General features: G+C 39.2%; 1 protein-coding gene across 1 annotated transcript; it reads left to right on the top strand.

The window, feature by feature from the left end:
* The first annotated feature begins 7,387 nt into the window (after positions 1–7,387).
* On the top strand, positions 7,388–10,383 carry LOC141405199 (sodium-dependent nutrient amino acid transporter 1-like). The gene is made up of 7 exons (XM_073989286.1): positions 7,388–7,509; positions 7,569–7,851; positions 8,235–8,734; positions 8,858–8,961; positions 9,083–9,549; positions 9,608–9,879; positions 9,943–10,383. The coding sequence occupies exons 1-7, from the start codon at positions 7,390–7,392 to the stop codon at positions 10,105–10,107; spliced, it is 1,911 nt and encodes a 636-aa protein (XP_073845387.1). The 5' UTR covers positions 7,388–7,389; the 3' UTR covers positions 10,108–10,383.
* The last annotated feature ends 3,080 nt before the right edge of the window (positions 10,384–13,463 follow it).

Raw genomic sequence — 13,463 nt, 5'->3', positions numbered from 1 at the left:
GTAGTAAAAGTGTCATTTTTTGGTTTTTGTAAAATTTACCGTTATTTATATTATGGAATATACTTTTGTTGTATTAAATATTGTTTATTAGTGAGACGAAATAAACATGTGTACTTGCAATTTCATAAATATCATTACTTTTCTAAAACCTGAGATTTATGCGGCGTACGTATATTTATGTAAGACTGTGTATGTGTACTAAATGGTATTAAATTTGGTACAATTGGGCTGGAACCCTGAAATTTGAAATTATGATTGATGTTGGAGCGTAGGAAAGATGTATGGAGTTTGTTTCGGAAATTCTTGTGTACGGTAAGTACTAAATGGTACTAAATTTTGTAAAAAATGGATTTGGGTGAACGGATAGAGTTGAATTCCTTAAACCTGGAACAAAGATTGCTGTTAGAGTGACGGAATTGGGTAGTTTTGGGAATTCCTGCTTATGTGTGCCAAAAGTACTAAATTTGGTGCTATTTGGAATTGGGTAAAAGGATTAAACTGGTATCCCGAATTTTGGTATAAAGATTACTGTTGGAGTGTACGATAAAGATATGGAAGTAGTTTTGAAAATTCCCACTTATGAGTACGAAAAGTACTAAATTTGGTCCATTTTGGATTTGGAAGAACGGATAGAGCTGGAATCCTGAACTTTGGAATTAAGATTACTGTTGGAGTTTAGAATTGGGATATGGAGGTAGTGTTGAAAATTTGTACTTATGTGTACTAAATAGTACTAAATTTGGTACATAGAGATCTGGAATTCTGATATTAGGGTCACTGCTGGTGCGTAGGTTTAAGATAAGGAGGTTGATTTTGAAATAGGTACTATAAATTTGCAAATTTAGGATTATGAAATTTGGAATAAATGTCACTGTCGATGTGGTTGGTATTAATACGAACGTATTTGAATTCGGGGGAGGCTGAAACCCCTAGAGAGCGCGCCGCAGGTGGCGGTTGGCGAATGCTTCCCATATGTGGGTGGTAGGAGGGAAATCAAATACCTCCCGCGGACCAAACAGCACGGAGAGAAAACTTCGTAACAAATCATTGAGCAGCGTCTTTTCCCACATTGGGCGGCTGCAAATATAATATAGAAGGACAACTTTAAACCCTTCAGAAGGCAACGGAAAACCACTAAAAGGAAAGAAGAAAGGGTGCTACTATAGACCCTTTTACAAAGAAAGGGTGCTTCTATAGACCCTTTTTCAAATAAAGGGTGCTTCTATAGACCCTCTCTCAAAGAAAAGGTGCTTCTATAGAACGTTTTTCAAAGAAAGGGTGCTTCTATAGACCCTTTTTCAAAGAAAGGGTGCTTCTATAGACCCTTTTTCAAAGAAAGGGTGCTTCTATACACCCTTTGTCAAGGAAAGGGTGCTTCTATACACCCTTTGTCAAAGAAAGGGTGCTTCTATAGACCCTTTTTCAAAGAAAGGGTGCTTCTATAGACCCTTTTTCAAAGAAAGGGTGCTTCTATAGACCCTTTCTCAAAGAAAGGGTGCTTCTATAGACCCTTTCTCAAAGAAAGGGTGCTTCTATAGACCCTTTCTCAAAGAAAGGGTGCTTCTATAGACCCTTTCTCAAAGAAAGGGTGCTTCTATAGACCCTTTCTCAAAGAAACGGTGCTTCTATAGACCCTTTCTCAAAGAAACGGTGCTTCTATAGACCCTTTCTCAAAGAAACGGTGCTTCTATAGACCCTTTCTCAAAGAAACGGTGCTTCTATAGACCCTTTCTCAAAGAAAGGGTGCTTCTATAGACCCTTTCTCAAAGAAAGGGTACTTCTATAGAGCCTTTCTCAAAGAAACGGTGCTTCTATAGACCCTTTCTCAAAGAAACAATGCTTCTATAGACCCTTTCTCAAAGAAACGGTGCTTCTATAGACCCTTTCTCAAAGAAACGGTGCTTCTATAGACCCTTTGTAAAAGAAATGGTGCTTCTATAGACCCTTTCTCAAAGAAAGGGTACTTCTATAGACCCTTTCTCAAAGAAAGGGTGCTTCTATAGACCCTTTCTCAAAGAAAGGGTGCTTCTATAGACCCTTTCTCAAAGAAAGGGTGCTTCTATAGACCCTTTCTCAAAGAAAGGGTGCTTCTATAGACCCTTTTTCAAAGAAAGGGTGCTTCTATAGACCCTCTTTCAAAGAAAGGGTGCTTCTATAGAACCTTTTTCAAAGAAAGGGTGCTTCTATAGACCCTTTTTCAAAGAAAGGGTGCTTCTATAGACCCTCTTCCAAAGAAAGGGTGCTTCTATAGAACCTTTTTCAAAGAAAGGGTGCTTCTATAGACCCTTTTTCAAAGAAAGGGTGCTACTATAGACCCTTTTACAAAGAAAGGGTGCTTCTATAGACCCTTTTTCAAATAAAGGGTGCTTCTATAGACCCTCTCTCAAAGAAAGGGTGCTTCTATAGACCCTTTCTCAAAGAAAGGGTGGTTCTATAGACCCTTTCTCAAAGAAAGGGTGCTTCTATAGACCCTTTCTCAAAGAAAGGGTGCTACTATAGACCCTTTTACAAAGAAAGGGTGCTTCTATAGACCCTTTCTCAAAAAAAGGGTGCTTCTATAGACCCTTTTTCAAAGAAAGGGTGCTTCTATAGACCCTATCTCAAAGAAAGGGTCCTTCTATAGACCATTTCTCAAAGAAAGATTGCTTCTATAGACCCTTTTTCAAAGAAAGGGTGCTTCTATAGACCCTTTTTCAAAGAAAGGGTTCTTCTATAGACCCTTTTTCAAAGAAAGGGTGCTTCTATAGACCCTTTTTCGAAGAAAGGGTGCTTCTATAGACCCTTTCTCAAAGAAAGGGTGCTTCTATAGACCCTTTTTCAAAGAAAGGGTGCTTCTATAGACCCTTTTTCAAAGAAAGGGTGCTTCTATAGACCCTTTTTCAAAGAAAGGGTGCTTCTATAGACCCTTTTTCAAAGAAAGGGTGCTTCTATAGACCTTTTCTCAAAGAAAGGGTGCTTCTATAGACCCTTTCTCAAAGAAAGGGTCCTTCTATAGACCATTTCTCAAAGAAAGGGTGCTTCTATAGACCCTTTTTCAAAGAAAGGGTGCTTCTATAGACCCTTTTTCAAAGAAAGGGTGCTTCTATAGACCCTTTTTCAAAGAAAGGGTGCTTATATAGACCCTTTTTCAAAGAAAGGGTGCTTCTATAGACCCTTTTTCAAAGAAAGGGTGCTTCTATAGACCCTTTTTCAAAGAAAGGGTGCTTCTATAGACCCTTTTTCAAAGAAAGGGTGCTTCTATAGACCCTTTTTCAAAGAAAGGGTGCTTCTATAGACCCTTTTTCAAAGAAAGGGTGCTTCTATAGACCCTTTTTCAAAGAAAGGGTGCTTCTATAGACCCTCTTTCAAAGAAAAGGTGCTTCTATAGAACGTTTTTCAAAGAAAGGGTGCTTCTATAGACACTTTTTCAAAGAAAAGGTGCTTCTATAGAACGTTTTTCAAAGAAAGGGTGCTTCTATAGACCCTTTTTCAAAGAAAGGGTGCTTCTATAGAACGTTTTTCAAAGAAAGGGTGCTTCTATATAGACCCTTTTTCAAAGAAAGGTTGCTTCTATAGACCCTTTTTCAAAGAAAGGGTGCTTCTATAGACCCTTTTTCAAAGAAAGGGTGCTTCTATAGACCCTTTTTCAAAGAAAGGGTTCTTCTATAGACCCTTTTTCAAAGAAAGGGTGCTTCTATAGACCCTCTTTCAAAGAAAAGGTGCTTCTATAGAACGTTTTTCAAAGAACGGGTGCTTCTATAGACAATTTTTCAAAGAAAAGGTGCTTCTATAGAACGTTTTTCAAAGAAAGGGTGCTTCTATAGACCCTTTTTCAAAGAAAGGGTGCTTCTATAGAACGTTTTTCAAAGAAAGGGTGCTTCTATAGACCCTTTTTCAAAGAAAGGGTGCTTCTATAGACCCTTTTTCAAAGAAAGGGTGCTTCTATAGACCCTTTTTCAAAGAAAGGGTGCTTCTATGGACCCTTTTTCAAAGAAAGGGTGCTTCTATAGACCCTTTTTCAAAGAAAGGGTGCTTCTATAGACCCTTTTTCAAAGAAAGGGTGCTTCTATAGACCCTTTTTCAAAGAAAGGGTGCTTCTATAGACCCTTTTTCAAAGAAAGGGTGCTTCTATAGACCCTTTTTCAAAGAAAGGGTGCTTCTATAGACCCTTTTTCAAAGAAAGGGTGCTTCTATAGACCCTTTTTCAAAGAAAGGGTGCTTCTATAGACCCTTTTTCAAAGAAAGGGTGCTTCTATAGACCCTCTTTCAAAGAAAAGGTGCTTCTATAGAACGTTTTTCAAAGAAAGGGTGCTTCTATAGACACTTTTTCAAAGAAAAGGTGCTTCTATAGAACGTTTTTCAAAGAAAGGGTGCTTCTATAGACCCTTTTTCAAAGAAAGGGTGCTTCTATAGAACGTTTTTCAAAGAAAGGGTGCTTCTATATAGACCCTTTTTCAAAGAAAGGTTGCTTCTATAGACCCTTTTTCAAAGAAAGGGTGCTTCTATAGACCCTTTTTCAAAGAAAGGGTGCTTCTATAGACCCTTTTTCAAAGAAAGGGTTCTTCTATAGACACTTTTTCAAAGAAAGGGTTCTTCTATAGACCCTTTTCTCAAAGAGAGGGTGCTTCTATAGATCCTTTTTCAAAGAAAGGGTGCTTCTATAGACCCTTTTTCAAAAAAAGGGTGCTCCTATAGACCCTTTTTCAAAGAAAGGGTGCTTCTATAGACCCTTTTTCAAAGAAAGGGTGCTTCTATAGACCCTTTTTCAAAGAAAGGGTGCTTCTATAGACCCTTTTTCAAAGAAAGGGTGCTTCTATAGACCCTTTCTCAAAGAAAGGGTGCTTCTATAGACCCTTTCTCAAAGAAAGGGTGCTTCTATAGACCCTTTCTCAAAGAAAGGGTGCTTCTATAGACCCTTTCTCAAAGAAAGGGTGCTTCTATAGACCCTTTCTCAAAGAAAGGGTGCTTCTATAGACCCTTTCTCAAAGAAAGGGTGCTTTTATAGACCCTTTCTCAAAGAAAGGGTGCTTCTATAGACCCTTTCTCAAAGAAAGGGTGCTTCTATAGACCCTTTCTCAAAGAAAGGGTGCTTCTATAGACCCTTTCTCAAAGAAACGGTACTTCTATAGAGCCTTTCTCAAAGAAACGGTGCTTCTATAGAGCCTTTCTCAAAGAAACGGTGCTTCTATAGACCCTTTCTCAAAGAAACGGTGCTTCTATAGACCCTTTCTCAAAGAAACGGTGCTTCTATAGACCCTTTCTCAAAGAAACGGTGCTTCTATAGACCCTTTCTCAAAGAAAGGGTGCTTCTATAGACCCTTTCTCAAAGAAAGGGTGCTTCTATAGACCCTTTCTCAAAGAAACGGTACTTCTATAGAGCCTTTCTCAAAGAAACGGTGCTTCTATAGACCCTTTCTCAAAGAAACGGTGCTTCTATAGACCCTTTGTAAAAGAAAGGGTGCTTCTATAGACCCTTTGTAAAAGAAAGGGTGCTTCTATAGACCCTTTCTCAAAGAAAGGGTGCTTCTATAGACCCTTTCTCAAAGAAAGGGTGCTTCTATAGATCCTTTCTCAAAGAAAGGGTGCTTCTATAGACCCTTTCTCAAAGAAAGGGTGCTTCTATAGACCCTTTCTCAAAGAAAGCGTGCTTCTATAGACCCTTTCTCAAAGAAAGGGTGCTTCTATAGACCCTTTCTCAAAGAAAGGGTGCTTCTATAGACCCTTTCTCAAAGAAAAGGTGCTTCTATAGACCCTTTCTCAAAGAAAGGGTGCTTCTATAGACCCTTTCTCAAAGAAAGGGTGCTTCTATAGACCCTTTCTCAAAGAAAGGGTGCTTCTATAGACCCTTTCTCAAAGAAGGGGTGCTTCTATAGACCCTTTCTCAAAGAAAGGGTGCTTCTATAGACCCTTTCTCAAAGAAAAGGTGCTTCTATAGACCCTTTCTCAAAGAAAGGGTGCTTCTATAGACTCTTTCTCAAAGAAAAGGTGCTTCTATAGACCCTTTCTCAAAGAAAGGGTGCTTCTATAGACCCTTTCTGAAAGAAAGGGTGCTTCTATAGACCCTTTCTCAAAGAAAAGGTGCTTCTATAGACCCTTTCTTAAAGAAAGGGTGCTTCTATAGACTCTTTCTCAAAGAAAGGGTGCTTCTATAGACCCTTTCTCAAAGAAAGGGTGCTTCTATAGACCCTTTCTCAAAGAAAGGGTGCTTCTATAGACCCTTTCTCAAAGAAGGGGTGCTTCTATAGACCCTTTCTCAAAGAAAGGGTGCTTCTATAGACCCTTTCTCAAAGAAAAGGTGCTTCTATAGACCCTTTCTCAAAGAAAGGGTGCTTCTATAGACTCTTTCTCAAAGAAAAGGTGCTTCTATAGACCCTTTCTCAAAGAAAGGGTGCTTCTATAGACCCTTTCTCAAAGAAAGGGTGCTTCTATAGACCCTTTCTCAAAGAAAAGGTGCTTCTATAGACCCTTTCTCAAAGAAAGGGTGTTTCTATAGACCCTTTCTCAAAGAAAGGGTGCTTCTATAGACCCTTTCTCAAAGAAAGGGTGCTTCTATAGACCCTTTCTCAAAGAAAGGGTGCTTCTATAGACCCTTTCTCAAAGAAAGGGTGCTTCTATTGACCCTTTCTCAAAGAAAGGGTGCTTCTATTGACCCTTTCTCAAAGAAAGGGTGCTTCTATAGACCCTTCCTCGAAGAAAGGGTGTTTCTATAGACCCTTTCTCAAAGAAAGGGTGCGTCTATAGACCCTTTCTCAAAGAAAGGGTGCTTCTATAGACCCTTTTTCAAAGAAAGGGTGCTTCTATAGACCCTTTCTCAAAGAAAGGGTGCTTCTATAGACCCTTTCTCAAAGAAAGGGTGCTTCTATACACCCTTTGTCAAGGAAAGGGTGCTTCTATACACCCTTTGTCAAAGAAAGGCTGCTTCTATAGACCCTTTCTCAAAGAAAGGGTGCTTCTAAAGACCCTTTCGCAAAGAAAGGGTGCTTCTATAGACCCTTTCTCAAAGAAAGGGTGCTTCTATAGACCTTTTCTCGAAGAAAGGCTGCTTCTATAGACCCTTTCTCAAAGAAAGGGTGCTTCTAAAGACCCTTTCGCATAGAAAGGGTGCTTCTATAGACCCTTTCTCAAAGAAAGGGTGCTTCTATAGACCCTTTCTCAATGAAAGGGTGCTTCTATAGACCTTTTCTCAAAGAAAGGGTGCTTCTATAGACCCTTTCTCAATGAAAGGGTGCTTCTATAGACCTTTTCTCAAAGAAAGGGTGCTTCTATAGACCCTTTCTCAAAGAAAGGGTGCTTCTTATAAAAAGGTCTTTATTTGGAGACTTTCTGCCAATCTACATACAATTTACTTTCGATTTTCTCTTTCAATCCATTCAAATTGGTCTTCTTTTTTATGCATTTCTAGAGTCTACAATGCCAATAAAGAATACCATGAATTCAGCCTATGATAAATTAACCCAAAAGCAGATAAATCTGCTGCAAGCGGAAGAAGGTACTTCAGCTAAGCAAATAATTCTCTACACAAAAGATAATGTGAGTATTTCAACGGTTATAACAAAATTTGAAGACCATTAAAAGATCACATTTTCCAGGTCTCTACATCGGATGTAACCAGCAGTGAATCGGGTACCATTCGAGACAAATGGGGCAATGAAATTGAATTTTTATTCTCCTGCATTGCCTTGTCTGTGGGTTTGGGAAATGTTTGGCGTTTTCCCTTTATTGCCTTGGCCAATGGTGGTGGGGCCTTTGTTATACCTTATGTTATTGTACTGCTGCTCATTGGTAGACCTGTCTATTATATGGAGGTGATATTGGGCCAGTTTTCAAGTCGTGGATGCATTAAGGCGTTTGGTATGGTGCCACTGATGAAAGGTGAGTAGGGGATCAAGTGAAAAGTATTCTTTAAGAAAGAACACCGAAGAAAATTCTCTCCAAGGGATATTTCAGTATTGAGTTGTAATTATTTTTTAGTGGAAGAGAAAAGCTTTAAATTAACCTTAACCTGAGATTGTAAAGCAAAGTCTCCGAAAGGAATTTTCTAGAAAATAAAATTAAATCTGAAAATTTGTAATTTTCTACAGGGAGAAAACTTAAGTTTAATTAAAGCTACTAAAAAAATGAAGGCTTTACTTTTGAGGGAAGTTCCTATTCAAATCTCACAATATTAAAAATATGTAGAGATTATTCTGAACGAAAATTCCCCGTGAGTTTTGTCTTTCCGCCGTTTCAACTTACTTTTTATTTTTCCCTTCCAGGCATTGCCTATGGTCAAGTATATTCCACCGCTGTGGCAACCACCTATTACGCCAGCATTATGGCCCTTACTATCAAATATTTAATTTCTTCATTTGCGGCCATACTACCCTGGACCTATTGTCGCCCGGAATGGGGTCCCGAGTGTATTGCCACATCAGAAGTGCTGCCACAAACCCCCGCCAATGAAACCGCAACCAAACATGTATCCTCAGCTGAGTTATTTTTCACCAAATCTGTATTGCGTGAGGCAGACTCTCTCGATGAGGGTTTGGGGGCGCCCAGTTGGGATTTGATATTATGTCTAATGGCAGCTTGGACACTAATCGCCGTCATATTAATCAAAGGTATACGCAGTTCGGGTAAGGCATCCTATTTCCTCGCCCTATTTCCCTATGTTGTGATGTTTGTTCTGCTGTGGCGTGCCTTAACATTGCCCGGTGCCTTAGATGGAATTGTGTACTTTTTAAAACCACAATGGGATCAACTTTTAAATCCTCAGGTAGGTTAACATACATAGCCGTACACCCATACAGCTACAAACATACATATGGGCTAAACTGAATGACCTCTTTTTGGGTTTTGTTTGTTATTTTTTTTTTTTGTTTCTTTATTTCCTTTCCAGGTCTGGTATAATGCGATAACCCAAATGTTCTTCTCCCTTGCGATTTGTTTTGGTACCCTGGTCATGTATGCCTCCTTTAATAATTTTCGAAAGAATGTTTACAGGTGAGTGGGGGGTTGGGGTTAGAAAATAATTTACTATTGCAAGCCTCATAAATTTCGTCTACTTGTTGTTGTCGTTGTTGTTGTTTATGATACCATAAACGTTGTTGTTGTGTCCTTACAGGGATGTCATTATCATTACCAGTGTGGATTCGGTAACTTCTATTTTGGCTGGTTGCATAATTTTCGGTATATTGGGCAATCTGGCCTATGAAACCAACAGTTCGGATATCTCCAAAGTAGTGAAGGGAGGAGCTGGTTTGGCTTTTATCTCCTACCCCGAGGCCATAGCCAAATTTAAACATTTGCCCCAAGTTTTTGCGGTGCTGTTCTTTTTGATGCTTTTGGTTTTGGGCATGGGAAGTAATGTCGGCATGGCTTCGTGTGTCATAACGGTAATAAAGGATCGTTTCCCCTATCTAAGGCATTGGATGTTGGCCACAGCCATGGCTGTGCTGGGCTTTTTGTGTGGCATCATTTACATGACCCCAGGAGGACAATTCATTTTGAATTTAGTGGATTTCTTTGGTTGCTCGTTTATTGCTCTCTTCTTGGCCATTGCGGAGCTAATGACAATTGCCTGGATCTATGGTAAGAGACAAGAACAATTCTTTCAATATCCTTCTTACTATCGGTTTTATCTTTCCAGGTGTCAAACGCTTGTGTCAGGACATAGAATTTATGTTGGGCGTCAAAACCGGTTTATATTGGCGCATATGTTGGGCCCTTATCACCCCTGGCCTTATGTTTGCTGTGCTTGTTTACACCTTGATTACCTTGGAACCCCTTACCTATAACGGAGTAGGTTATCCAGTCAGTGTTTATAATATTGCTTGGATTATATGGGCCATTGGTGTGGCCCAACTGCCATTGTGGGCCCTGCATGCCATCTACAAGCAAAAGGGTACCACATTTATGGAGGTAAGTCCAGCTACGTTTAGTTATACATTTATCCTCTTTTTAATTACCTTTCTTCTATTATAGAAATTCTACAACTCCTTGAAACCCTGCCGCAATTGGGGTCCCGCTGATCCCAAGCTCTATCAAGAATATTTGTTATATAGAAAAACATTACCTGAAAACGATGGAATTCATAGCCACGATGATCGCTCATTTTGGTCGAGATTTTGTAACAACATTTTCCATTGAGTTTAGGGCAATTTTATTTGTTAGTGTTTAAGGCCTTTTTTTAGAGCATTAGCAGTTAATAAGAAGTTAGGAAGGATGACAAATGTCATGCTAACCAATTCAAATATTATAGGTTTTGTTTGATATTAGTATCATAATGTATCTTATTTATGTATCCTTGCAACAAGGATACTAAAAAGCCAGAATTTTCTATTGTATATGTAATCAATATTGCTGAACAGCAATGAATACCGCCAATTTATTTAATAAACGTAGTTTTAGAAAAAAATAAATAAATCCATAATTACAATTTTGTTAAAAAAATAACAAAATAAAAAATAATAAAGGTAAGGAAAATAAACTAAAAACACCGATTGAATCTAGGAATGAGATTTTAGAAGGACTTCTGTCAGTAGAAGTTATTTTGTATTATTTTTTTATCCACTGAAAACCACTGGAAGGCATTCTGACAGAACAAAGATATTGACAGGTCTGCTGTCCATGGAAGACGTTTAGATAAACCTTATATTTGTCCACAGAACACCTATGAAACGATTGCAGTTCATAAAAAGTTCTTCGCCCTATTAAGGAGGTCTTCTGTCCTTAAGAATTGCCTTCTATAGAAACTTTAGTCTGATTATACGATACCTGTAGAACGTCTTGTGGCTATAGAAGAAGAACTTTAAGAAAGTTGTCAGTCTATAAAAGACTTTGGAGGGTCTTCGGTCCATATACGACCCTGGGAAGATCTTCTGTCCATAGAAGACCTTAAGAAGGATTTATATCTACACAAGACTTAAGATAGATTGTCAATAGAAGACCCCTGGAAGGACTTCTGTCCATAGAAGACCGCAAAAAGGTCTTCTATCTACATAAGAACTTTCTATTAAAAATCTTCGGAAGGCCTTCCTTCTACAGAAGACCGTTGGATGGATATATTTCTATAGAACACCGGTAGGTCTTCCTTCAATAGAAGACGGTTCTTTCGATAGAAGACCGTTACAAAGTCTTCTTAATATAGAAGACCATTAGAAGGTCTTCTGATTATCGAAGATCTTTGAAAGATCTTCTGTAGGTCCTCTGGGCTATATCTGCCCTTTGAAGGTCTTTTGTCTATAGAAGACTTTGACCTTTGGAAGGTCTTCTGGCATAGAAGACCTCTGGAGGGTCTTCTGGCTATAGAAAACCTATGGAAGGTTTTCTGGCTTTAGAAGACCTATGGAAGGTCTTTTGGCTATGGAAAACCCAGATCTTCTGGCTTTAGAAGACCTATGGAAGGTCATCTGGTTATAGAAAATCTATGAAAGGTCTTCTGGCAATAGAATCCCTCTGAAAACTCTTCTAGCTTTAGAAGACCTATGGAAGGCCTTCCGGATATAGAAACCCTCTGGAAACTCTTTTGCCTATAGAAATCCTCTGGCTATAGACACCCTCTGGAAACTCTATTGACTTTAGAAGATCTATGCGAGGTCGTCTGTCTATAGAAGACCTTTGGAAGGTCTTCTGACTATAGAAGACCTATGGAAGGTCTTCTGGCTATAGAAGACCTTTTGAAGGTCTTCTGACTATAGAAGACCTATGGAAGGTCTTCTGGCTATAAAATACCATTGGAAGGTCTTCTAACTATAGAAGACCTATGGAAGGTCTTCTTGCTATAGAAGACCTTTTGAATGTCTTCTGGCTATAGAAGATCTTTGGAAAGTCTTCTGGCTATAGAAGACCTATGGAAGGTCTTGTGGCTATAGAAGACCTTTTGAAGGTCTTCTGACTATAGAGAAGACCTTTTGAAGGTCTTCTGACTATAGAAGACCTATGGAAGGTCTTCTGGCTATAAAAGACCATTGGAAGGTCTTCTGACTATAGAAGACCTATGAAAGGTCTTCTGGCTATAGAAGACCTTTGGAAGGTCCTCTGGCTATAGAAAACCTATAGAAGATCTTTGGAAAGTCTTCTGACTATAGAAGACCTTTGAAAGGTCTTCTGGCTATAGAAGACCTATGGAAGGTCTTCTGGCTATAGAAGACCATTGGAAGGTCTTCTGACTATAGAAGACCTATGGAAGGTCTTGTGGCTATAGAAGACCTTTTGAAGGTCTTCTGACTATAGAAGACCTATGGAAGGTCTTCTGGCTATACAAGACCATTGGAAGGTCTTCTGACTATAGAAGACCTATGAAAGGTCTTCTGGCTATAGAAGACCTTTGGAAGGTCCTCTGGCTATAGAAAACCTATAGAAGGTCTTCTGGCTATAGAAGATCTTTGGAAAGTCTTCTGACTATAGAAGACCTTTGAAAGGTCTTCTGGCTATAGAAGACCTATGGAAGGTCTTCTGGCTATAAAAGACCATTGGAAGGTCTTCTGACTATAGAAGACCTATGGAAGGTCTTGTGGCTATAGAAGACCTTTTGAAAGTCTTCTGACTATAGAAGACCTATGGAAGGTCTTCTGGCTATAAAAGACCATTGGAAGGTCTTCTGACTATAGAAGACCTATGAAAGGTCTTCTGGCTATAGAAGACCTTTGGAAGGTCCTCTGGCTATAGAAAACCTATAGAAGGTCTTCTGGCTATAGAAGATCTTTGGAAAGTCTTCTGACTATAGAAGACCTTTGAAAGGTCTTCTGGCTATAGAAGACCTATGGAAGGTCTTCTGGCTATAGAAAACCTATGGAAAGTCTTCTGGTTTTAGAAGACCTTTGAAAGGTCTTCTGGCTATAGAAGACCTATGGAAGGTCTTCTGGCTGTAGAAAACCTATGTAAGGTTTTTTGGCTTTTGAAGACCTATGGAAGGTCTTCTGGCAATAGAATCCCTCTGAAAACTCTTCTAGCTTTAGAAGACCTATGGAAGTTCTTCCGGCTATAGAAACCCTCTGGAAACTCTTTTGCCTATAGAAATCCTCTGGCTATAGACACTCTCTGGAAACTCTTTTGACTTTAGAAGATCTATGCGAGGTCGTCTGGCTATAGAAGACCTTTGGAAGGTCTTCTGACTATAGAAGACCTATGGAAGGTCTTCTGGCTATAGAAGACCTTTTGAAGGTCTTCTGGCTATAGAAGACCTTTTGAAGGTCTTCTGGCTATAGAAGACCTTTGGAAGGTCCTCTGGCTATAGAAAACCTATAGAAGGTCTTCTGGCTATAGAAGATCTTTGGAAAGTCTTCTGAATGTAGAAGACCTATGGAAGGTCGTCTGGCTATAGAATACCTTTGGAATGTCTTCTGGCTATAGAAGACCTATGGAAGGTCTTCTGGCTATAGAAAACCTTTGGATAGTCTTCTGACTATAGAAGACCTTTGGAAGGTCTTCTGACTATAGAAGACCTTTGAAAGGTCTTCTGGCTATAGAAACGCTCTGGAAACTCTTCTGGCTTTAGAAGAAGT

This window comes from Musca autumnalis, unplaced genomic scaffold, assembly GCF_047663935.1.
Source record: "Musca autumnalis isolate F117 unplaced genomic scaffold, ASM4766393v1 scaffold_5, whole genome shotgun sequence".
NCBI lineage: Eukaryota > Metazoa > Arthropoda > Insecta > Diptera > Muscidae > Musca > Musca autumnalis.
This window is presented reverse-complemented; position numbering and strand designations above follow the sequence as displayed.

Excerpts from the sequence above, each read along its gene's own strand:
- LOC141405199 (XM_073989286.1), top strand. The coding sequence starts at position 7,390 with ATGCCAATAAAGAATACCATGAATTCAGCCTATGATAAATTAACCCAA. Across the intron at positions 7,852-8,234 it reads TATGGTGCCACTGATGAAAG|GCATTGCCTATGGTCAAGTA; the intron begins GTGAGTAGGGGA and ends TTTCCCTTCCAG. Across the intron at positions 8,962-9,082 it reads TTTCGAAAGAATGTTTACAG|GGATGTCATTATCATTACCA; the intron begins GTGAGTGGGGGG and ends GTGTCCTTACAG.